This window comes from Balaenoptera physalus (assembly GCF_965194825.1).
Source record: "Balaenoptera physalus genome assembly, chromosome: 18".
Lineage (NCBI taxonomy): Eukaryota > Metazoa > Chordata > Mammalia > Artiodactyla > Balaenopteridae > Balaenoptera > Balaenoptera physalus.
The window spans coordinates 11715901-11742478 of NC_138899.1; the positions used below are offsets into that span (position 1 = coordinate 11715901).

The 26578-nt window shown below is 40.1% G+C and overlaps 1 protein-coding gene across 24 annotated transcripts in view; it reads left to right on the forward strand.

The window, feature by feature from the left end:
- Positions 1-26578, forward strand: part of DOCK9 (dedicator of cytokinesis 9) — a 324890-nt gene that overhangs the window by 191109 nt on the left and 107203 nt on the right. For all 24 annotated transcript variants that reach the window (XM_082434573.1, XM_082434572.1, XM_082434576.1 and 21 more), the window contains 9 exons: positions 3227-3309; positions 5011-5080; positions 6864-6959; positions 7962-8096; positions 13478-13652; positions 14589-14656; positions 24267-24341; positions 25677-25817; positions 26136-26339. In XM_082434573.1, coding sequence (XP_082290699.1) covers positions 3227-3309; positions 5011-5080; positions 6864-6959; positions 7962-8096; positions 13478-13652; positions 14589-14656; positions 24267-24341; positions 25677-25817; positions 26136-26339 — 1047 coding nt within the window. The remainder of the gene's footprint in view (positions 1-3226; positions 3310-5010; positions 5081-6863; positions 6960-7961; positions 8097-13477; positions 13653-14588; positions 14657-24266; positions 24342-25676; positions 25818-26135; positions 26340-26578) is intronic.

The window sequence follows — 26578 nt, forward strand, 5'->3', positions numbered from 1 at the left end:
GAATAAGGAGTAACTTGTGAATGAACTCACTGGACACCTAGCAGACTTTGATATTGTTTTTAATGGAGACTCAGCACATACATTTATGTATTCATTGACTTGATTTATATGTTTATACTTGTAATTTATTATCAAGATTAGTTCAATATTCATGAAGTACCAGGTAACAATGAGCAGAGCCTAACTATCTCTGATCAATATATGATTATTATTACTTTTGTTTGAACATACAGAAAACGACTCTTTTGTTAAGGAGGAAAGAAAAATTATTGCTTTGAGATTGCTTGCTTTTTCTGTCTTGTTTGTTTCTTCCTCCAGGTGCCTTTAAATAGGATGAACGAGTTAAGTGTTTTAATTTTGTTTCTTGAAGTGCTCCTTCATTTTAAAAATAGTGTATTTTTATCCCCATTTTTCTAGTTGATATTTAGGAGCTAAATACGCCCATCAATAAATTTGCCCACTACAAGGAAGCTATGCTGTTCTAAGCGAAGGCCCATTACAATAACAACATTTAGTATCACTGAGATTTTTGAAAACTTGAATGTATAGTTAAAATTTTTGAAGTGTGTTCTCTTATCATTCTGAAAAGGTAACTTCTTGTCTTACCTCCTTTGCCACTCTATTCGTAATATTAACGCAAGACAAACGCAGCCAAATATGTTTACAGAGTCTCAAATGTTTATTTTAAAGCAGGACATCAGGCGAACTGTCCTGCAGCCTGTTTTTGTAAAGAAAGGTACATTGCGGCACAGCTGCACCCATTTGCTGTCTCACATATGCCTGTGACTACTTCACATTACAGCTCAGACACCAATGGCTGCAATGGAGACAGTGTGTCCCTCAAAGCTGAAAATATTTGCTATCTGGCCTTTTGCAGAAAAAAAATCTGTTGATCCTTGTTTTAAGGCATATAGTAAAATTGTTAATTACTAATTCAGTTCTCCCAGTTTCTTTAAAAAAATATTATGTTTGAGGGACAACTCTCCATTAAGTTCTTTCATCGCTGCAGGTTGGGCAATAGCGACTTCACCCTGTGGGGCAGGAGCCAGCATAGCGACACCCTCTTGGGCCCCTTCCACCAGGGTGGAGTGCAACAGCGCTTCCGCCCCGTACTCGTGTCCACAGGAGGATGACCTAATGCCTTTAAACAAAACAAAACAAAACTTCAAAAACCTTCCAGTATAACTTCAAAATATTATTGAATTTCACAAGTTTGAAAGGTCAGTCATGAAATCAGCCCAGTCAGATCCCTGTCTCTTTAGAGATGCAGTTCTCTGGATACTGATTTCTGATTGAACCCCTTGTCTCCTAGACTTTCTACACCTCCAGAGGGTGCGGGTTGCTTGCCTTGTTCTGTGCGCCTGCCTTGGAATTTAGCCTGTGCCTGCCTTGTGGGTGGTCAACAATAGCTTATTAAATGAGTGATGCTAGTTACTTAACCTGGTTAACTGTGTTTTTTTGCAGTTCCTTATAATTTAAAATATTTAAACATTGTAATGATCTTTCTTACCCATTTTCCCTAAGATATTAAAAATCTGGGCACTCAGGTGTTCTGTTCATAAATGCATTGATTATGTACAAGTGTATACTTATTTATTTATTTTTAATTGGGCAGGTACATTTTATACTTCGGAATCGGTTTAATGTCCTACAAGAGACTTTGGTGGTATGACTTTAGTTGAAGGGCTTGGTGAAAAACCAGAACAAAGATAATAGGAGCATGTCCACAAGACTGTGTCATACATAGTCTGCCCTGACTTGGCTGTGCTAACGGACCCAGGGGTAGGATGGGAAAACCCAAACCTACAGATAATTCTGAAGTCATACTGGTTTTGGAATGTGATTTTGAGTGTGGATGTCTGATGTTCTAAATGTGAAAATGCTTTGAAATTAAAAAAAAAAAAAGCATTTATAAGAATAAAATGGTATTTAAAAACATTTGTAACTACATAGCAAAGAAATTGAAAAGTTGTTCAGCTCCCACATCTGACTTTGTTTTTAACCCTTCTCTGCTCTTTATTCCACCTCAGAATGATAATATAAAAAACTTACTCTACCTTCCGTTCACAACCTTGCCAATAGAGTGCTTAGTGTAGAGCCTGGCACGAGAGGCATTAGCGGTAGTTACTTTCATGACCTTGGGGTTTTGCTTCAGAAAGCCTTTGGGCATGAAGTATGAAATAGATAAAAAGGTTCACAGTATAAACAATGAAGTGAAGTAAACAGAATAGAGACTTTGTTCATGATGTTACAGCCAGAGTCAAGTCAACTAGGTACGACTAATACATTTAACTACCTATGTTTTCACTTTATTCATTCATTTTTTGCCACACTGACATCTATATATGTGTAGTCAAGAGCTGTCCATACGGAAAAGCAAGTTCACTGATGGTAAATAAATCAAAGGCTTCACCTGTTGATTTTGACTCATTCATATTTGAAGATCTGGTGGAGGAGACTTTATAATCTTAAGACTCTACACACTACTCAGTGGATCCTCCTGGACAGATGAATGAAAGACACCGTGCTGGTTGGTCGAGCTTGTCAGATAGCGAGGTAGTTTAATGCAGTCCGTGTAGGTTGGTGTCACTGTGGAATCCGGGCAATGGACTGCTCCATACTTTGTACATTTGTACACATGCACGCACACATGTACACGTGAAGAGGTCATGGTGCCACTGTGAGTTGGAATCTAAATCTTTCTTCCTAATTCCCTCACACTGTCCCTTATAAATAAAATGAAAATCTGAGGGCAAATGTATGTAATATTGACTAATGAGCAAGTTTTAATATTAGTAAATACTACGAAAGTATCTTTAGGTTCACACTTTCCATTTACTTTCATGTTCTTCTAGAAGCCCACGTGACTTCTTAGGAACTGTTTATACTATTCTCTGTTTTAAGTCAGAAACAGCACATTGTTATGTAAATGCAGCAAGAGGAGGTGAGGTTTGTCTCCTTGTAACATCTGCTCTTGGATCTTGAATGACAATGACTTAAATGACCCCTCTCCCAAGTGTAATGTTTCAGTGGTTCTTAAGCTTCATAGGAACCTCTACTGGTGGCATTTCAGGCATGAGAGGGTTGAGGGGAAAGAATTTTTTTGATGTTGGTGTGGGTGTGCATTCATAAACTTCCCCAAATGTTCTCCAAAAGTCATCACATGTCTTTTTTCTTTTTCTCTTATGCTTTTTTTTTTTTATGCTCCCCTCTCCCCCCCAAATAGTGCATCAAAACCTATAACTCTGACTGGCATCTTGTGAACTACAAATATGAAGATTACTCAGGAGAGTTTCGACAGCTTCCGAAGTGAGTAAATGATCAGACCACACAAGATGGGGTTATACACACAGGGAAAGTTCTTTGTACTTGAAATGCCTAGGGAGATATGTAACTTCACATGCAATCAGAGTGATTAGAGAAAATATTTCTAGATGGTTTGTATGTATATGGGTTAGCTATTGTTTACAGGGTATTTGTTAATAGTCCTCAAGCCTAGTACTCTGGGAATTGGTAGATGGTAATAACACATGGATGGTTTAATTATGTTCAGTGATTCTGCTCAGGGTACCACTGATAAAACAAAAACAGGTGAGATTTTTTTCAGTGAGAAACAGAAAACAAAATGTAAGTGTATTGAAATATGCTGAGGTGTGTTTTATCTTAAAAAGAATATTTTGAAAAGACATGAAAAGCATTTTATATTGAACAAATTTTATATTTAAAAAATGTACATCAAAGAACAAGCATTTTCCCAAATTTCCTTACCTCCTTTAAAGTATTAACTCATTCTAAAATATACCAACAGCAAGTGTGTTTAGGTTGATGAGCAGTAGTTAAAGTAAACCAGGTATAGATAGGTCTTGCCTTGAGAGGGTATCTGTTATAAAATGGTATATCCTGAAATAACACAGTTGGCAGATTTTAGTTTATTATGAAAATTAAAAGCAAATAATGATATGATGGATTGTCTTTCAAAAGTAACCGTTGCCAATGAAAATTTTAATTGAGACCCTATTAATAAATTTTTCTTAGGATTTGTTGCATCTGTGAGTTTGAACTGTTTATACTATTCTCAGTGGACCTAGTTGTTTGTTTTTTCTGTTTGTGTGGTTCAGCCACTCCTTAAGAGTGTCCAGCCAACTTCCCAATTGCCTCTTTTTAAACCTCGGCTGAGAACACTCCCTTCTAGCATTGTCTTCTGCAGATGGGTATGCTCCTTACTTCTGTATATGTACCCAGTACTTATTTGGGGACTTAATTCTTCCTGTTGGGTTGGTAAAGCTATCTTCACTGATAGGTTTGTTCATGCTCTTCTCATGACTGAAAGAGAACCGACTGGGGATACAGTGTATTTTATACGATATACTTTTACTGCTGGTGGATTTTACCTCTTGGCATTTATAAGAATTTCAGTTGTGTGATGAGAAGGAGACGAAGGTTGTAACAGTGATTAAGAACATAGATTCTGTAGTCGGCCTGCATCATCTACTTACTCTGCCCTCTGTAAGCCTTAGTGTCCTCATCTATTAAGTGGTCTTAGCACCAGTCCCCACCATCTAAAGGACTAAAGGAGGTAACACATGTGAAGTACAGCACAGTGCCTAGCACATAATAACTGTTTAATGACTGATATCGTTATTGTCCTGTTTTTGTTGTCAATACCATCGTCATTAAGACTGTGGTTTCCAATCACTTCAAATGGAGTGACCTCATTTAAACTTCGTATTAAAAGTTATTCTACCATGTGTTTATTTATTAATACACTTTCCCATTTTTAATCTACATAACTCCCAACAAACCATGCCGTCTTGTCTGCTTAGCTTTTGGGAGCTCTCTAACTCTTGGATCACCCACTTTGAAAAGCAACTTCATCTATTGTTTTTATTCTTTAGCCAAGTGGGCCAGCTTTGGATTTGTTAAATGCTGGTTCCTTTGATGGGGGAAGAAATGCAGCATCTCTTCATAGATTAGGTAATTATAAAACAAGATTCTTTCTTCTTTTTAAAGCAAAGTGGCCAAGTTGGATAAACTTCCAGTTCATGTCTATGAAGTTGATGAGGAGGTGGACAAAGATGAGGTAGGATGCTTGCTTACTGATCTAAGAATTGATTTAGTTCACAGATTTAGAAGATCCATTGGAAAATTAGCAACATTTAGCCAACACAGGAATTGGAATGTTTCTTGAAACAGGGGAGGAATTTTAAAAAATGCATTGTTTGATTGATTGAAATAAGGTCTCTGTTTCAACTTGACTGCTTAGCATTGCCTGTTCCTCTGGTCCTTGTTTATTTGTTCTGAGATCATTTTCAAAGTCCTGGACAAGATTTGGCTACATTGTTAAAAGATCAAGATTACTTAGATCCTAAGTTTAGGTTGTTTTTCAGCAGGCTATTTGAAACAAACTGGCAGCCAGTAGATTTTAAATAGCTGTTTCTTCAGTGAGGGCTTTGAGTAAAGTAGATAGTACCCAGAACCTCTGAATTTAACAAGCCCACTCCCCCTACTATTGGAGGAACGGTTATGGCCAGAGAAGTGTATGAAGAGAGCCGGGCATTAAGGTGACCGTGTACACTGAGCAAGGAAAACCTAATAAAAAGTTAGTGCTGCCCATCTCCGCATTACTTATTCTTCCCTACTCAGTATTAGATGCCTAATTGTGAGTGTTAACAATGTCCGTGGTAGCAAATTATTTTAGAAACCACTTTAAAAATATTCTGGGAAGAGTAAGTGGTCATTCAAAATGAAAAATAAGATATTAAAAACTTGGTGCTGATTAATAGTAAGAGGAGGACCGATTGAAATAATGCACATAAGAGCGCACACCAAACTGTAAAATCCTAGACAGATAAGTTACTTCTGTTATCACTAATAATAACAACAGTAAAACCACCAATATCAAAATTGAGGTGGTCTCAGACAAAGCATAAGACGGGTCTTTCTGCGGTTGTCTACTTGATTAGAAAAATAAACATCGTAATTAGACTGGTCCTCAGGAGGTGTGAGCTGGGTGACCTGACAGCGTAGTCCTCTCTTCCTAAGGCGCCTCCTCAAGTGTGTACTGGACACAGTCTTAGGGGGCAAAGAGTCACAAGGCAGAGATCTTAGAGAGTGAGGAAGGGGCGGGGGTCAGGATGTGGTGGAAGGTTTGCCACATTGTGTATTTGTGTGTGTGTATATTTCATCTGTCTGTCTGCTTATTATATGTGCAAATATAAGCCTGACTTATTTATAGCAGTAGCTGGCAGCCCCATGCCCTTAAACCCAGATCTCAGTGTTTGGGTCAGAACTTGAGGAAACATGTTTCTTTACTTTTCTAGCTGTTGCCCTTCACTTTTCTCTCTTCTCCTTTCCTCTCTCCCTGTTGTGGTCTTGCCTCTCTTTCCCTCTTTTCTGTTGCCCCAGCATTTTATCTCTGCTTTCTTTATTGCCTGCCTCATATTTCCTTCCTTTCTTATTCACCTTTCCCTGAACTAAGCATCTGGGAAGTTTTCCAGGAATTTGCTTTTGTCCTCCAACTATATGGGAGTGTAATGTGAAAACATTTTTCATCAAACCGGGTGAGACCTTACAACTTGAGTGCTTAAGTATGGTATGTACTTTTTGTGGCTCGTTAAACACTTAAAATACTTGGGGGAAAAAAAAAAAAAAAACTTGGACTAGAACAAGCTTTGCTTTTTAATGGACTAGAGTTTGCAGAAACTTAGGCTTGTTTCCCCTCTTTTATTGGTAAGTGGACACAGTAGGTGTTAGTGCCAGATGGTTACTCCAGTAAAGGGGCGAGGGGCAACCTGGTATGAATTGAATGGATTTCCCATCAGTAATGACGGGAGATTGATGGTGGTATTGCACTTGTCTCCTAGGATGCTGCTTCCCTCGGCTCTCAGAAGGGTGGGATCACCAAGCACGGATGGCTGTACAAAGGCAACATGAACAGTGCAATAAGCGTGACCATGAGAGTAAGGAGGCCCATCACCCTGCTTTCCCCTTACTAAGCCCTTTTTTTCCTGTGGGTCTTGGGAATGATGCTCAAGATGAATGAGCATGCTGTTTTTCCTGACAAAAGTGACATTGTCTGGTTAGTGAGATGCCTCCCTGGTGATCGGTGATCGACCCCCACTGGTACAGCCCCATTTCCACCCGCTCCCCTTGTCACCCTCCAACCACCAGCGTGATGAGATCATCGTAAGGCTGGCGTGAAGGTGCAGTCGCCTTACTGCCTTTCTTCTCCGTATTGACTACAAAAGGGATACTTGGTACCTCGTAGAACATCACAGAGGGGCTACACCTAAGCACTTTCATGGAGGTCTTCCTGCAACAAAATCAAGAAAAGCGAAAATCAAGGACTAAAGGGAAAATGGTTAAATTGGAAGGGGGTTGTCAAGAGAAAAGTAAAACTAGTGTAAAAACTATTCAGGAGAGAAGTAGGACCAGTGAGAGGCCAGAATTAATAATAAAGAGAAACAATGGAAGTGAGGTAGGATGTGCAGGGGATAAAAGTTAAATCAGGGGAAATGCTAATTGTTGTAATCCTGAGGCTGGAAAATCATCCAGTTCCGCGAGGCAGAGAACAGTTCCTACTCTGTGTGAGCAAGACACCCTGGGGACTGGAGAAAGTTTCCATCCTTCTGAGCTCCATCCCAAATTAGACTGAGCTCCATCCCAAATTAGAATTCACTGCACCGCTTCTGGGTGGTTATGTAAAAATCTCTGATTCTGTGGGTGAGAAAAATGACCCAGGAATGCTTAGTGAACCAACTCCACAGAATTTAAATTCAGTAAAATTATTAGATGTAATGGAGAGTCTTAACTCACCCAGTTACCTGGGGCGCTGGCCAGAATTAGATTTGTTTTGGAGAGAACTGAAATGGTTTTTACGTAGGGTGTACTTGTGAGTTATTGAGAGAGATTGTGGCTGTTTTCATCTTGAAACCGTAATTATGTGTGTATTTTTCTCTCAGTCGTTTAAAAGACGATTTTTCCACTTGATTCAACTTGGTGATGGGTCCTACAATTTGAATTTTTATAAAGATGAAAAGATCTCCAAGGAACCAAAAGGATCAATATTTCTGGATTCCTGTATGGGTGTGGTTCAGGTAAATACAAAACGATTTTTATCGTTGAGTTTTCTCATTTGTAAAGTACCATCTATGAATTAGCAGATTTAAGCAGACACTTCAAAAAATGGCAATATTCGTGGTAGAAGTATAATAGCAGACTTAAAAATGAGTTAAAGGCTTGTTTTTCATCATTTTAGAAGATAGTGGGTACAACACACAGGCAGAATTATGTTGTAGGAGGCCCGAGTGCTCTGCATATGAGTTTTTATGTTTAAAACCTGGCTCAGCTACTTTTTTTTTTTTAATATAAATTTATTTATTTGTTTATTTATTTTTGGCTACATTGGGTCTTCATTGCTGCACGCGGGCTTTCTCTAGTTGCGGCGAGCGGGGGCTACTCTTCTTTGCGGTGCGCAGGCTTCTCATTGCGGTGGCTTCTCTTGTTGCGGAGCACAGGCTCTAGGCACGCGGGCTTCAGTAGTTGTGGTGCGCAGGCTCAGTAGTTGTGGCTCGCCTGCTCTAGAGCACAGGCTCAGTAGTTGTGGCTCACGGGCTCTAGAGCACAGGCTCAGTAGTTGTGGTGCATGGGCTTCGTTGCTCCGCGGCATGTGGGATCTTCCCGGATCAGGGCTCGAACCTGTGTCCCCTGCATTAGCAGGCGGATTCTTAACCACTGCCACCAGGGAAGTCCTCAGCTACTTTTTAACTGTGTGACCTTGGACTGGCTATTAACTGAAGTTTCTTCACATGCAAAATTCAGATAATGATAATATTTCCTTAATAGGGTAAGAGAATTGGATGAGTTAACTTGGAAATATTCAGAACAGTTCTTAACATCTCTGTGATGACTTTTATCATCATAGTATCAATGGCTCAGTAGTACATTGGCCAAGAGACTGGGTTTCAGATTCAGACTGAGTTCAGATCCCTGCTCTACCACTTACAGCTCTATAACCTTGGAGATATTTTTCAACTTCTCTGTGCCTCAGGTTCCTCATTTGTTAAATAGGGATAATGATAGTACTGAATACGGTTATGGAGAGGATTAATCAATACATATAAAGAGCTTAGAACAGTGCTGGCACATGGTAAGCATTCAGCCAATATTAGGGTTGGGGTTAGGGTTTGTTATCATAGTGCTGTTACAGTTGTAGAGTTAGTCTTAAAAATTATTTTAATTATACATGATACATGAATGTATTTGTATTATGAAATGTTAGACAGTACAGGTAGTGCAGAAGTCCCTGTTGACCTCCATCTCTCCCTTTCTCAAAGAGCTACCATTACCAGTTTGGTGTGCCTCCTTCCATGCCTTTGTAGAATTGCCTTTGAAAGCAGGTTGGCAGTTTCCCCATCTGTCTGTTCGTCTGTCCATCCATCCATTCATCCACTCCCCTCCCATTTTCCAGGAAGATCTAAGGCAGCAATTTACAAGGATACATAAAACACAGGCTAATATAAATTTAAAGTGGTGTGAAAGGAGTCAGGGTAGTAGGGAGGAGATGAAGTGGGATTAAGTTAAGGAAAAAGCGTATATTTTAAAGGCCTAACACCCGCAGTGGTGGGTGACAAACCAGGCTCTACGCTTTCTAGCTTGGAGACCCGTTCAGTTGCACAGTGTCTGTAGATACAAACAGTCCAATTAGTCAGAAGCTGCCTGAGTAATCTCAGAATGAAGCCCATTCAGACGTTTCTCTTGGGGGCCCTCATACAGAGGGCACTGTGTGATTAATGAACAATCTTCTTGACGGCTCCTCACAATAGACGCAGTCACCGTTATCAGAGAATTCTTCCTTAAAATGACTCAGTGTTCGCCGATGACATTAGCCCAAAGCTCGGGTCTCTAAGAAAGGTTGTTTTGTGGGGCCAGTGTGACTAAGGTTAGAGACACAGCTCTGGTTTGACCCTCAGGTGTACTTGCTTATGCATTCACATGCTTACTTAAAATTAAATTGCATTTTCATCCAAATAATACATTCATCTGGTTTAAATGTCGAACAGTACAGAGAGGTAGCACTAAAGGCACAGGCCTGCCAGCATCACCTCACTTCACCTACTCCCCACTCCCTGAAATGGTCATTTTCAACTTTTTCCACTGTTTTTTTTTCTTGGGATTTGCCTCCATATTGCTAGATAAGGAGTGTCCGCTTCTCTTCATTCATTAGTTGTGGACATTATGTGAGGCTGGAGAGGGTTTTAGCTCCTGCAGCCCTCCTTCCTGCTCTAAGCTGGACTGACTGCTTCCCCAGCCTCTGCACAGTCACCTTCCTGGAAATTCCCTTTGCTGTCCTGCCTGTGTCACATTCCTTCTTTCCAGGATCCTATGTCGTCTTCTTTCTCATTTTCCTTTCTTGTTTTGGAGGAACACATCCTCCAGGAGCTTCCTGGAAATCATGTGTAAGATCTTAATTTTTTGAGAGTTAGATGAAATTTACCTTAGAATTTGAAGGCATTCCATTGTCTTCTAGATGCTTGTGTTGTTTTGGAGTCTTATGTTATTCCCTGTTCTTCACAATCTTCTCCTTATCTCTTATCTATGGTGACCTGAAATTTAGGTTATTGTGTCTTGATTTTGATTTTTTTGGTAAGCTTTTTTGTTAAGGCATGACATAAGGAGAAAATAAACATGTAATGAATGAGTTTTTAGTAAGTTTAGATCTCTGTTATCTCTTTGTGCTGAGAAGTCTGTTCTTCTTCTGGAGACTCTGTCCTGCATGTTCTCGCCACTTGGGTCTTCTGAACTCTGGGCAGCCTCCTCGGTTAGCAAGACTGTTGGACTCTGTTCAGGCTCACCTTCCTGGGTCCAGATTTGGCCTCCAGGCAGAAAGTGATGAGGTGATGGTAGGGCTCACATCATCTATTTCCTTTCTATCAGGGATCACAGGGCTGCCCTGATGGTTGCGAAATACCTAAAAACAGTTGTTTCCTCTATTTTGCCCAGTTATTTCTAGTAGTTATGTTGGGAGAATAAGTCCAGACCTTGTTGCTTCATCATGGTCAGCGTGGAAGTTAGGGGTCCGAACTCAGATGACTACAGGGGCCAAGCAGATAAATTAAGTGAAAGAAGAGGCCTGGGTGTAAAGCGATAGGGAATGCTGGAGACTGTGACAGACTGGAGCACAAGTGGTCCCATTTAAAGGGGCAGATGATGTGCTAGGTGGCACTGCCAGCTCAAGGCTGCCAGATCATCTGGTTCAAGAAAACCAGAAATACAAAATTTTAGTTAAATCTTGGTATTTTTAGTTACTGATGACTAATTTAAAAACAACAACAAAAAAACCCCAAAAACATTGTGCAGGACCAAACCCTAGATCAAGGTGATAGCACCACTTAATATTCATTGATAATTATTTTTGCATCAACAGCTAATTGGCACATGGCACTCTCAGCTTGTAACCCAAACTCAGCTGAAAGCTGCCACTGTAGAAACCAAATTATATCAAAGTATGTTTATTCACAGCATAAAGGAAGGAGTACCAGAGCGAATTGTCAATGACAGTGAAGTAACTTCTTGTCTGGGATTCCCAAGTGGGAGTTTCATTTGTATTCTTAAGCTGAGAGACCTTTTCAGTTACATTTTAGTTGAGTTTTCTGGCACTGACTTTAAAAAAATGTTTAAAGCAAAACTAAATATATTTGGCAACCTCATTTGGAAAGTAGCAGTAATTACTTTTGTTTTATAAGAGTTTTGTTGCCTGTCTTCAGCAGAGTATAGATGATTTACAGTACGGAGTCCCCGATCACTCAGTCTCTGGAATACATTTCGGAATCTAAGGTTCTGACTTCGGTGGCCATCCCTTCCTTCATGTTCTTTTTGCAGGTGTGGCTGACGGTGTTTACATTTAATGAATTGTGTCTAAGGCTTCAGCATGTTTAAATAATTTGCTTTTATCTCCATATCTGTTTGTAAGCTCACCTCCAAAAGTTGTGGCTTAAGTAGTTCAGGTTTTTTTTTTTAGTATTGCTTTTGGACATTGTAAAAAAATTAGTTGATTAACGCCGTGAGTTCTAAGAAATGCCTATACTAAAATTTAAAAATAGACCTGAAAAGAATCCAGTTACGAATCTTGAGCCCTAAAAGTATTTTAGAATCTTGAAGGTGATTACACTTATTTTGCAGATAAGGAAACTGAGGCTCAGAAAGAGGAACAATTCAGAATCAAGGCCTAATGCTCACTCTACTTTTAACTTATTTTCATAGAAATGAGTAGGTGAGGAGTGCAGGGGAGAGAACTCCTTTCATATCTGGCCTTTGACCCCTTCTCTGACTCTTGCTGTGAAGTGAGGTGTGAGGCCTTGTGCACAGTGGTCTGCATGCTCTGCTGGGAGCAGTTCTCTCCTGAGAACCGTGCTGCAGAGGTCACAGAGGCGACTTTGGGAGGGCGACCCTGTCCCCGAGACATTCGCTGAGAGCCCCCTCAGGGACTGTGGCTAACCAGCTAGAATTTTAGTGGGCGAGGGCTCTGCTCGGACGCCGCACATTGGTGGGAGTTTGTGATGTCACATCCCTCGGCCTGTAACTACCAGGAGTCTTGTGTCATGTTCCTCGGAGCTGAACCTCTATCTAGTGCAGTCACCAGGGCGATTGTACCCCCCAGGGGATGTTTGATAATATCTGAAGACATGTTTTGATCTTCACAACTGGGGGGCTATGCTTCTGGCATCTAAGGAGTAAGGCCAGGCTGCTTCTAAACAGGCTGCAGTGCACAGGACGGTCCCCATAACAGTTACCGGCCCCAAGCGTCAGTAGTGCCAAAGTGGAGAAACCCTGGCCTCGTGCACATTCATCCTTCGTCATTTAATGCACATGGACTGCGGTTTTTATACTTTGAGTCAGATACCCTTTCACAGGCATAAAAGCTGGAGGCATGAGGAAAGCTGGAGGAAGGTAGACATGGTGTCTAAATACCTTTTGGGCCTCATAAATGACGAGAAAGTTGCAGGTAAGGAAATCAGACATATTGATAGGTAATGGTTTGCTTTTAAAGTGTGATACCACATTACTACTTCATTAAAAAAGATAGGAGCTAGAGGAACTGAAAATTTTCAATGAAATTTCGTTCATTCAGATATTTTTCAAGAGCCTATTATTTGCCAAGCAGTGTTCTAGAAATAGGGATGTAGCATTGAACAAAAGAAATCTCTGCTCTGAAGAGCTTCCGTTTCATTGGATGGGACAGACAACAAATAAATATGTAAAATGTGTAATGTGTCAGATGGGAAAATAAAGCCATGAAGAAAATAATTCAGGGAAGGTGGATACGGATGGGGGTTTATTGGGAAGGGGCCTGCCTTTTTAAATAACTTGGTCCGAAATGCTGATGAGATAGTACCCATCAGCAGATAATAAAGAGAAGAATTTTTAAGGCTGTTCCAGTTCTTCTAAAATGTGTCTCTTTACCCTTTTTCTGTTTCAGAACAACAAAGTCAGGCGTTTTGCTTTTGAGCTCAAGATGCAGGACAAAAGTAGTTACCTTTTGGCAGCAGACAGTGAAGTGGAAATGGAAGAGTGGATCACAACTCTGAACAAGATTCTCCAGCTCAACTTTGAAGCTGCAATGCAAGAAAAGCGAAACGGAGACTCTCATGAAGGTAGGCGGGTATAGCTTTCCCCAGGTGCATGCACACTCTGCGGGTGTCTTCTCTTTTGCCAGAGGGCACAGGAAGTAGCCAGATTACTGCACAGGTACATGGAGGTGGGACAGACGTGAGCTCCTTACAGGTAACCTGTCAGCAAAGATTTTGTCCCAGTAGAATGTCCTACCCTGACATCATTTGTATAATGAGAAGAATCACAGCTTTGGAGGCAGAAAGGAATACCTGAGTTCAAGTCCCAGCAATACCATTTTTCAGCTGTGAGACCTTGGGCGAGCCACTTAACGTTTTCAGAGCCTTGGATTACTCTCTTGTAAAATGGGAATAAAAACGGAACCTGCTGGTTGATAGGAAGATTAAACAAGATAATGTATCTCAAGCACCTGGCATAGAGTCGGCACTTCAAATACTAATTATAGTTTTTATTGTTATCATTAATCATATCCTTTGGAATTTTCAAGTGAAAGTTAGGATGGGCAGAAGCCACAGATTAAATTGGTTGGGAAAATCTGGCTATGTTCTTAACAATTCATGTTTTACTTCAGGCCCTTGAACAGGTGATTCCCAACTCTGGCTGTGCCTTAGAAGTCCCTGGAAACTTTTAACAAGTACTCTTTCCTTTGTCCCACCAGAGATTCTGGTTTAGTTGGCCTGGGCTGGTGCCTGGCGGGTGTGGCCATTTGGGCTGCTGTCCAGAGCTCTTGGCAGTTCTGGTTAGACACTGTCCGTGCTGTTCCAGCCATCAAATGTTCAGCGCTCACCACTGGGCCTGGCATCAGCATTTTTTAAAAGCTCTGAGGTGTTTCTGTTGGGTATCCAGAGTTGAAAACCACTGTGTTAAAGGGCACATAAGAGAAACGGCCTTCCTCCTCCTGTTTTAAATAAAATGCTTTCAACTATGAGTGACTCAGGTAATCTGTTTTGCTGTTTTAGATGATGAACAAAGCAAATTAGAAGGTTCCGTTTCCGGTTTAGATAGCTACCTGCCTGAACTTGCCAAGGTAACATCATCTTAAATCTTCTGCTCTTCATAGAATGATATTGAAATGATTAACAAATACATTATAGTAAATTATTAAAATCATGTTGTAGTTATTGCTATTTTTTGACTTCAGTATTTGGTGAGGTGAAATACATTGCTGACTTAAGTCGGATTTGAGTCTGTTTTCCAGAAAGTGCCTTACAAAGTATTCTCTTTTTGTTATTCTTTGTTTTCCCCACATAATATTTAATACCACATTAGAAGTATTGAAGAAATAACCAAGGTGCACGGGTAAATGTTTCCATAGTAACATGTTACTTACTATGTTCACACATACGCTTCCCCTATTCAAGTTAATAGAGACAATTCCAAAAAGGATGGATAAGTAATAATCTTGTTACTGAACCAAAGAGGGTTGCCTGAGTTATATGAATTTTACCCGGGTCCGTCTGAATGAAAAAAAAAAAAAAGTTATACCTGTTTTTTATAATCTTGAGAAACTCAAAAAGTTATTGAAAAGCACGAAGATCAAAACAACCATATTCCCACCACCCAGATTCAACACCTGTTACTGTGTTGTCTTTTCAGCTTCAACATTTTTTAAAGAAATAAAAATACCAGTTATACTTGAAATTCTTTTTTAAACATCATCTGTACTCCATTCCCTTCTTCCCCCACAACCTCAACTAGAGACAACCACTATTATGAGTTTTCTGGAAATACTTCCATTTGATTTTCGTATATTTACCAATATATCTATCATAATAATATGTGGCTGTGTTTTGTACGTTTAACATATTATATAAATGCTAACATATTATTCTGCACTTGCTTTTATTTTTAAATTAGCCTTGTTTTTGAGATCCATCCAAGTTGGTATATAGATCTAATTAATACCCTTTATTGCATTGTGTAAGCATTTTATTTTAGCAGTTCTATTATTTCCAATTTTTTTCTGTTACAAACAATGCTACAATGAATATCCTTGTACTTGCCTCCTTGTGTGCATCTCTGAATAATTCTTTTTAAATGAGAGAAATATCCTTGTCTTCTTTGGCCCTTTATATTCTTACTCTGTTGTTGCCTTTCTATTCTTTTGTGTGTGTGTGTGAATACAGTGAAATAGAGACGCTACACACCCGTATCTTAAACACTGTAATAGAAAACATGGTTTATCTATATACCATTATAAGTAGACTAGCATTCAACATTGACCTTTACTTTAAGACAACATAGCTGTTCTAAAATATAAGATCTCCCTCCCTGGCTAGGACTTTAGAGTATTGTTTTTCTTTAGCACTTGACTGTTACCACAGTATCTTTTTAGCACCTGCCTATTAAAGCTAATTTTAGTGCTACCATTGTAACCTCCTTCTAGGCTGGGAAGAGTTCAGCTTGTGTGTTTGTGCTTTCATGTTATGAACTTCTGTGTGTCATATTTTGCATTGAGATTCGCTTTTTTGTTATGTTTTGAGGTTCATGATTTCTCAAAGCGAAATGTCTGTTGAAACAGATAATATATGTAGTGCAATCTAGAATTTAAAAAGTTAACTTTCTATACTTACTGGGTGAACACAGTGGATACCTAGGAGAAGACTCATTATTTGAGCTTAATGTTGATTAATTAGAAATGTTTTTTTTCTTGTGAAGACATGCAGGAATTGTGCCTTCCTTTCTTCTCTCACTGCCTACTACTACCTGGCCTTCAGAATTCCTTGATCCTAAGACCTAAGGAGATATATATCACACATATTTATTCTTTTAAAAAATATATATATACATATTTATAAAACATATTTGAAGCTGTTTTTCAAACTGGTGGGTAATGACCAAGTGAGCTGAAGCTATTTTAGTTGGTAAAAAGTAATTAAATTGGTTAAATCAAATTAAATTAATTGGTTTCAATCTCCATTTCTCATTTACTTTAAAATTTTTTCTTCTTTTTTTATTGAAGTAGAACTTACATAGAGTAAAATGCTCAGGCCCTAATTGTGTAGTTTGATGGATTTCACATTTGTACACCCACATAACCGCCATCCATATCAACGAACATTTCCAGCACCTTAGCAGACTGTCTTGTATCCTCCCTCCCAGCTGACATTCTCATTGTTTTGACCTCTATGACTGTAGATTAGTTTTGACTATTCTAGACCTTCTGAAAAGTGGAATCATACATATGTACTCTTTGTGTCAGGCTTCTTTAGCTCAACATTATGTGACCCAGAATAAGAAATGGATAGAATTGAATAGAGGATATTAAAGTGTACTGCCTTTAATAATGATAGATATTATTTAAGATATATGTGTAGGGCTTCCCTGGTGGTGCAGTGGTTAAGAATCTGCCTGCCAATGCAGGGGACATGGGTTCGAGCCCTGGTCCAGGAAGATCCCACATGCTGCAGAGCAACTAAGCCCGTGCACCACAACTACTGAGCCTGTGCTCTAGAGCCCGCGTGCTGCAACTACTGAAGCCCGCACGCCTAGGGCCCGTGCTCCGCAACCAGAGAAGCCACAGCAATGAGAAGCTCGCGCACCGCAACGAAGAGCAGCCCCCGCTCGCCGCAACAAGAGAAAGCCTGCGCGCAGCAACAAAGACCCAACACAGCCAAAAATAAAAATAAATAAATTTATAAAAAAAAAGATATATGTGTATATCATGCATATATCATATGTTGATATATATATATGTAGAAAGAGAGTGAGTGTGTTTGTGTATGTGTGTGTTGTGTTGTGATGTAAATGTATTTCTTACTGTGGGTCATGGTCAGAACCTAAAAAGTGCAGCATTATAAGGGACTTAACTGTTGTTTTTTTTTCCCCCAGCTCTCAAGTGTTTTTAAACCATTTTAATTTAAGAAGGTAGAAAAAGTGCAGAAGGTAATTTTTCGAAGAGAAAAAAAAAGGAAATTAAGATGTGCTGTTATCCACCAGCATGCTGCCATCCCACTTGTGGGGCAGGTATCTGTTGTGATGCCTCTTGTCCGCCTGCTTGGTGGCAGAAGTGCAGTGTGAGGGGCTCAGGCACCAGTGTGCCCGGCTCTCAGCCCCTTCATCATCCAGGGCCCCGAGCGTGAGTGGTTTTGACTATTTATAACCCCCTCCAGTGTATCTGGGGTGGGGATCATTTGTACCTGTTAAGAAAGGAAGGAGGTTGATCGATACCTGGTCATCCTGATTTTAGAAGGAATGGATTCCAGAGTGTGAGATTGAATAGGGGTGGGAGGGCATGTGGGAGGGGGAGGGAGGCTCGAGTTGCACAGCTAGGCAAGGAGGGAGAGTTTAGTCGGGGTGAGGAGGTTAAGAGGCCAGTACCAGGGAAAGGTCCATGGGGAGATCAGGCCACAGTTACGTCAGATTGCAGAGAAAGGACTAGAACAGTGGGGGCAGGCAAAGGTGTAATTTAATGGCAGGCTCCTCTCAGGTCAACTCCTCTCTCTGCTTCTTTCATCCTGTTGCCCCGGCTTTTGTTTTCCACTGTGACGGAGACATAACCAAACAGGATATGAGCGACAGGAAGTTGTTTTAGTACAAAAATAGCTGGTGTCTCATTGTGGAATGTGATGGAGGGGCCCTTGACATACAGTAGGAGTGATGTGGAATTAGGTTTTCAGAATATTTTGTATATTCTTGGCCCTTTTGTTGCTTGTACATTTAGTACTGAACATCTCTATTGTTTTCTTATGGGGACACACTGTGTATACCCTAAAACCTGTTCTTTTCCTCCTATTGTCTAAAATGGAACCAAACATATGTTTGCTCTAAACCTAACAGCATTTATAGTATTAGAGTACATAGTCTTATAAACATTTTTATGAAATACACAAACTGTAGTTAAAGGTAGTTAATTGGTTTCTTCCCTACAGTGTCAAGGGGTAATATGATCATGTGGTAAACCCGATTACTATTTATTTGATAAATATTTTTTCTGGTTACGTTTACCTTAGGTAACATTGGAATGAATATATATATACGTATGTATATATATCACCTCCTGTGTAAAGGTAGTATGAAGAAAACCCTCATGCTTCCACCTTTTATTTTCCTCCATAGCTTTTATATTTTTGAGCTCTTTGTGTACTCAAAAAACAGCTGCTCACTCTTAATTTGGCCTCCCCATGTGGTTCCTGTTGAACCAAAATTGCTCCCATTCTGTTACCTTGTAACTTCTTTATAGTGAATGAATTTACCTTTCTTGGTAAATCTTCCACAGTTGAACACAGGCTAGAGTCTGGTGTCTCAAACTTTATGGTCTCATTGAGGTTGAGTAAGCATCAGGGGGCCAAGTTCAGCAGTGCTTGTCAGAACCCAAACAGTTTCACGGACACCTTCTCTGAGTTTTTAAACCACATCTGTAATAAATACTTCCTTCTCTGTATCCTAATCCAGAAAATTATGTCATTGTGTTATGATACAAAGGAATCGGCTAGGGTTGTGTTTGTGAGGTCAGCTGGCGTTCCATTTCTTGGGCTTCCTTATCTAGAATGCTTTATTATAGCTTTGTGACACAGAGGATGAGATGATGGTCCCTGGGAGTTAGATATCATGGAAGTAGTGGAAACAAATCATGACAGCTCTTTAAATTAAAAGTATGTATTCTGGCTTCAAAGGATTTTGCTAAGTCTTCCTGTTTGCAACCCATTCTGTTTAAATGAGCCAACAGTCAACACAGTACTTTCCTGATGAGCCGTCCTCAAAATATGATGCTCTGGCCTTCAATTGTTTTCCCTGCTCAGAGATAAACTTAAGACGCAGAGTATGCCTAAACTTTTTGGTAGTTCTTCTGGAAACTCTTGAATGTTTGGTTCATAACTGCCTCTTAAGACAAGGAAGAAAACATTGTCAGGGTGTATCATTAGTGATTAAACTTAGGGAATACAGGAGTGGGGGGAATAGCCTTTGTTTTAGACAAATCATTCTCTTCTGTAGTATCTGAGAAGTGTCAGTTTTTACAGAGAATGGCTCTGTCATTGTCACTTTTCTCTCTCCATTTTCCTCTATACTGAACCCAAAGTATTAGACGGGCAGTGGGTAGGACCAGCAACAGGGTTTGGGGAAGAACCAGTTGGGTTCTTCCTGCATCTACGGTATGGATTGACCACAGGTTATTTTAAGAGCAGAGCTGGTCTCTGTCACTTTGAGAAGTGCTGGATGGCATAGTCTGTGGGATATTTTTTTTTTTTTTTTTTTTTTTTTAGGAAGGAGGGAGGGAGGGAGGGAAGAAATGGGATTGAGTTTTATTTATTTATTTATTTAATTATGGCTGTGTTGGGTCTTCGTTTCTGTGCGAGGGCTTTCTCTTGTTGCGGCAAGTGGGGGCCACTCTTCATCGTGGTGCGCGGGCCTCTCACTATCGCAGCCTCTCTTGTTGCAGAGCACAGGCTCCAGATGCGCAGGCTCAGCAATTGTGGCTCACAGGCCTAGTCGCTCCGGGGCATGTGGGATCTTCCCAGACCAGGGCTCGAACCCGTGTCCCCTGCATTGGCAGGCAGATTCTCAACCACTGTGCCACCAGGGAAGCCCCTGTGGGATATTTTTTTACAGCTATATTTTGTGGGCTCTTAGACTGTGAAGGTACTTATTACAGGAATTAATTTTATTGTCTTTACTAAAATTTAAGTGAAAATAAATGTACTTGCTATAGTAAGTAAAAATATTCAAAGTTGTATAAAGAAAAGTTCATCTTTTCCCTTCAACCTCCATCCCCAGATTCCTGAGAGCACTGATGTTATTAACCTGTTATAATTGTTTCTTTACCAAACCAATTGCTCATGGAAACATATTTACACATATGCAGTGTTCTTAGTTATTTTTAAAAATATGCTAAAAAAATATGCTAATGATATATACATTACTCTGTAACTTGTTCTATCACTTAAAAATTTTTCATAGATGTTCCCCTGGGGCCATAGAGGATCTAGTTCACTCATTTTCATAGCTGCATAATATTCCAAATATGGATACTGAACACTTTATTCAGCCATCTTCCTATTCATGAGCATCTAGATAATTTTCAGTTTTTAGCCTATACAAACAGTGCACAATAAACATCATGACATATTTATAAGCTGAAATACTCATGCTCTTATTTCTGTACGAGGAATTCCCCAAGGTGGGATTTCTGGGTCACAGTTTATTGTGCTTTTAGTGCTTTAAATATTGCCAGGTTGCTTTCCCAAAAGGTTGTAACAATTCATATTCCCATTTCTCTGCATCCTCACCAGAGGAGTGAAAAATGATGTTTCACTGCTTTAATTTGTATCCCACTGTTTAGTAGTGGTATCTTTCATATTTTCGTATATTTATTTGCCATTTGGTTTTCCTGCCTTCTGACTTGCCTGTTCATATTCTTTACCTATTTTTTTCTGGTCTAATAGTTAAAGAATCTGGGCTCTGAAGCCAGACAGCCTCAGTTAGAAGCCAGGTTTCTGTTTAGGGTTGTGAATTTGGGGCAAAGTATTTACCCCTCGAGCCCCAGTGTTTTCTCTTAAACCAGGATAATAATAAGACTTGCCTCCTAAGTTTGTACCAAATTTAAATGTCCACCTAGGCTAACATCTAGCATAGAGATGTTGGCTATTATCAACAAATATTTGCTTTTATCATTATGATGCTTTCAAGTATTTATTATTCCCTGGCTCTGGGGGAAAGCCCTGCCCTTCCCTAGCCACATTTTCTTACTGCCTAGGTTTTAGTTGGTAATTCTTTCAAACACTGTTTATCAGGCGTCCCATCTGTTTAAAGCACTCTGGGTCTTGGGAAGGATGGGAGGAACTTTAAGAAGCTGAGCCTGCTTTTCCTCTGTCTCATAGAAGAGCTGTCAGTGTGTGCAAGGTGGATTATAAGCTGTCACGTTATTTTTACATCTAACGTTGTCCCTTCTTCCCCATTAAATGGTTTTTCTAGTGAAGAATATATCCGTTGGATATTAGTGGCAACATCAGGATACTTTGAGTCTATTTTGGCTAGTTGTTGATTTTTTTTTTTTTCTGTTAATGTGCCTGCATCTCTGTTTGTCCTCTAATTATATACAGCTCTTAGCAGTCTTTCTTGCTTTATTCATTTCTCATCTCTTACTCTGCTTGAGTCAACAAGCATCTTTCAGAAAGACATGAGGAAATGCATCTACATTAAGAACCCATAGCTGTGCTCCAGTGTCTGAGATCATAGCGTTTGCCCTTGTTGAAGGACTCAAGCAAAAATTCAGGAGAATGCATTGCTGTTGGTGGTGGCTCGCAGCACCTAGTACTGATGTCTTTGTTAGGAAACGCCATGGGTTGTATACAAAGTAAAGCAAATTCTTTGGGTTCAGTTAAGTGTATTCTACATGCACGTGTTCTGGCCCTTTTGGTTTGAAAAATTAGGATAAGGGGATGGGCAAGATGGATTTAAAACATTGTCCTACACACCCCCGTCCCCAGCCACAGGCACACACTTTCCTCTGTAAGCATGAGCAGGTGATTTGTAGGAATGCCCCTGAGCCTCCAGAAGCCTTAAAGCTGCAGGGAGAGCATCAAGATAAACTTTGTTGTAGAAGAAGACTCGAGCCATCATCTTGTTGAACATTTTTACTCAGAAATGAAAATAGAGTCCAAGGAGGCTAAGTGGCTTGCTCAAGTTCATGCAGCCAGTTAACAACTGAACTAGAACTAGAACCCAGTTTCTTAGCTGGCATTCTGGTGGTCATTTCATTCTGCTAGATGTAGATAGTTTGTCAGATATGGTCAGGGTAGAGTTTGGGTCATTGCTAAGAACCTATTACAACAACTACATGGCTGAGAAAATTAAGATGCTTAATTTCTCATTGGCCGTGATGAGAAATGTAATAGACCTCTTTAAGCCACCAGCAGAGAGGACAAGACGCCCTCTCCCCTGTGGCTGTCACCACCCATTATGTGCTGAGATGTGACTCCTGGTCTTTGGGCAAAGGAGCAGATGAGAGAGGACATTCTATTAAGAACTATGACCGCCAGGAAGAACAGGATATAGATTTAGAGGCAGCAGGTGTGGCATAACGTGGCTGGAGATGACTTCTATCTTGTGAATGTCTAAGAAGCTTCCTCTTCTCCCTGTTCCCATATCCCACTTCTCCAGCCCCCATCTCTGCCACCATGTCTCTTTCCCTGAATGACTTCTCTTCTTCTGTCCATCCCTTCAGTGTTGGGGCGCCTGGGTTTCTGTCCACAGACTCGCTTTCACAGTTTCCCCCAGGGACTCTCACCCACCCCCCAAGACTTGCATCCTCACCTCTGTGCTGATGTTCTCCTGGTCTTAACTCCAGCCTTCCTCCCCACCCTGTGCTCACGTCCCATCTCTCTGGCTGTCTACTGGATGTTTCCAGTTGGAAATCCCGCAAGCATCTCCAGACTCTACCATCTTCTCCACAAACCTGCTCTTCCTCCCAAATTAGTGGATTGACCAGTCAGCAGGCCACCCAAGCTAGGAAGGTGGGATTTGTTATGGGCCTTGCTGTACTGGGAGCCTGCTGTGATAACTCAGGAGAGACCATGTGGACCTCCTAGTCTTTCCCTTTGTAATCCATTGCTTTAGCCCTACCCGAGGGGTGGATCTAAAATGCAGAACTGGTCATTTTATTCCCTTGATTAAAATATTGCAGGATTTTTTGGATTCTGAGTGAAATCCCCAGACCTTACCATACAAATCTGACTCATTTCTCTACTTTTTTCATCATGTACAACCATTCAGCTGTAATGAATGACTTGATCATTGCTCAGGTGTGACTCGTACCTTTATACCTGTAGTACCTCCTCTTAGAATGCCCTTCTCTCCTTTTCTGGCCAAATGTCCTTGTCCTTCAAGATGGGCCTTCCTCTGGGAGCTCTTTCCTGGCGGCCACCCCTAGTGCAGGTTAGCTCACTGTACGTACGATTTCTTTTGCCATTCATATTGCTGTGTATTTTCTGTCTTCCCAGATGGTGTTCCTTGGGGATAGGAACTGCATTTCATTCATGTTTGTGTCCCTAGCTTGACATAAAATATGTGCTCATAAATATTTATTGAGTGAATCAGCAATTCTCCCCTTGCCTGCTACTGACACCTATGGCTGTCCTTCAAGATACGCCACAGTTTTCTTTATTCCACCATCCAAAACGTATGCCTTCCTCTTCCTTTGCTTGTACCCTCAGTCTCAGGCTGGACCCTAAGTCCTTTCTACCCTTTGGGCTCATTTCCTCTCTCAGTATCTATCCTCTCTGTGCATCCTTTTCATTTGGTCTGAAATGCTCATGTTTTCCTCCTTTTTGCTATCTAAATTCTATCCCTTCATTCAAGGCTTATCCCCTATTCCATTACTTGATGAAGCTTTTCTTGATATTAATGCTTAATTATTCTCTTTTGCTTTCTTTGCATTGGTTTTGGCTGCAGTTGATTATCAGCTTCATACTGCCAGGGATCAAGTCTTCTCTTTTTTCCCCATAGCACTTACATTGTGTGCTACATACTGGATAGCCTATCCTTGTTCATTGACATGCAGGTGACCCTCCAAGATGCGGGCAGAGCTGTCTGGCAGTCTGGCTCTTCAGGATGGGGTAGCTTTCAAACATATTTAGCCATCTCTGTAAGAAAAGGGTTTTTTCAATGTAATTTTAATTTTCTGTTTATCTTGTTATCAGAGTACCAGAGAAGCAGAAATCAAACTGAAAAGTGAAAGCAGAGTTAAACTTTTTTACCTGGACCCAGATGCCCAGGTAAGAACTATTTTAATATTTAAAATAGTGCAAGGAAAGAAAACCTTTGTTAGGTTATTTGTTTGTTTGCTTATTTATATACTTTGGATAACAAGCGGTATAACAATATAGAAAATTCAGGAGAAAGAGGAAAAAATACAAACAACCTATAATCTCATTACCATAGCACAACCATTGTGAATATTTGATATTTAATAGATTGTTGAAAATTGAGGGAGAAGTATCCAAAGACACTCTCAAGTCCACAAAGAACATGTATAATTTACCCCCTATTTTCTGACGGTTTTTTCACCGTCAGAAAATAACAGGCATCGCTACAGATGCCCAGGAGACTGTGATATTTTCTGACCAGCCCCAGCTCAGTTCCAGATACAGGCCTCGCAGTGCATGTGGTCCACATCTGTGTCCCCAAAAAATCCAAGACACGGCTTCGGAAGACCTCCAGGGTTGCCTACAGATAGGGCTGCTTTGAGGGGCCAGCTGTTCTGCTGTGTTTCCTCCCATAGTTTCCTCTTCTTCATTTGTGGTCTTTTTTTATAGAACTTCTTTTAACCATTTATCTTTAAAAATAGGTATTTTTCTATGTCTCTCCGCAGACTTCATAACCGTATATATACATATATATATATATATTTTTTTGCTTTTTGATGATTTTTTGTTTATTGTGGTGAAATATGCATAATATAAAATTTACCATTTTAACCATTTTTAAGTGTACTATTCACTGGCATTTGGGTAGATTCACATTACTGTACAACTATCACCACTGTCCATTTCCAGAACTTTTTCATCCTCTCAAACAGAAACTCTGTACCCATTAAACAACAGCCCACCATGCCTCCTTCCCCTCACCCCTAGTAACCTCTATTCTACTTTCTGTTTCTATGAATTTGCCTATTTAAGAAGTTCATATATGTGGAAGCATACAATATTTGCCTTTTTATGTCTGGCTTGTTCCCCTTAGCATAATGTTTTCAGGGTCCGTCCCTGTTGTAACTTGTGTCAGAACTCCACTTTTTATGACTGAGTAATATTCCATTGTATGTATACACCACATTTTGCTTATAGATTTTTCTGTTGATGGACACTTGAGTTGTTCATAACAATAATTTTTAAGCTCTGCATAATGATCCATGGAGTAGATATAGCATCATTTATTTGACCATTATTATATACTATATAAATGTATAAAATAGTAACACTGTTGTGAGTAAATTAAGGTATATAGCGTTTCCATATTTTAAGCAATTTCCTTAGGATACGTTTATTATGGGATTTTTTTTTTTTTTTTAGTGGGAGCATAATACACTTATATATTTGCATTTTCTTTTAAAGAAGCTTGACTTCTCATCAGCTGAGCCAGAAGTGAAGCCATTTGAAGAAAAGTTTGGAAAAAGAATTCTTGTCAAGTGCAATGATTTATCTTTCAATTTGCAATGCTGTGTTGCTGAAAATGAAGAAGGACCCACTACAAATGTAATTTTCTTTTTAAAAAATAAAGATTAAAAAGCCTATTCAGAGGTTTCAGATGTGCCTGTTGCAGTGCAGCTGGGACATTCAGTCCTAGTTCCTGGTATCAGAGAGGTGCGGTGTTAGATCAGGGTGCCGAGGGTTGTTTCGGCTGCCCGGACAGGATGTTTGTGATACAGGACAGGTATGGAGGCTGTTGCTCTTTAGCAGTAATCTATAGCAACAATCATACATAGGTCTAGTCATTTCTTCTTTGATAGCCGCGTTCTTTTTTCCTGACAGTTTGAGCCATAGTGATGGTCTGGATTGTTTTGTTTTGTTCAGGTCGAGCCTTTCTTTGTTACTCTATCCCTGTTTGACATAAAATACAACCGAAAGATTTCTGCCGATTTCCACGTGGACCTGAACCATTTCTCAGTGAGGCAGATGCTGGCCACCACATCCCCGTCTCTGATGAACGGCGGTAGGCAGAGCTCGCCTGCCCTGCAGGACATCCTTCACGAAGCCGCCATGCAGTATCCGAAGCAGGTGGGGACAGCGTGAGCCCAGCGGTCATGCCAATAAGGCTTCTCTTGCACGTGCTATGTAAATACGTAATGAAACTTTGTAATGCACAACTGGGGTAAATGAGACGGTTAATTATATTGACAGCATATATAATTAGACAGTAAAAGCAAGCTGAAAGAGAAGAAGTAGTTTTTGATTTCTCATTTCTTTTTTCTAAACTTTCTGCTCGTTGCCTCCGCCACCAAATAGCCTTTTTGATC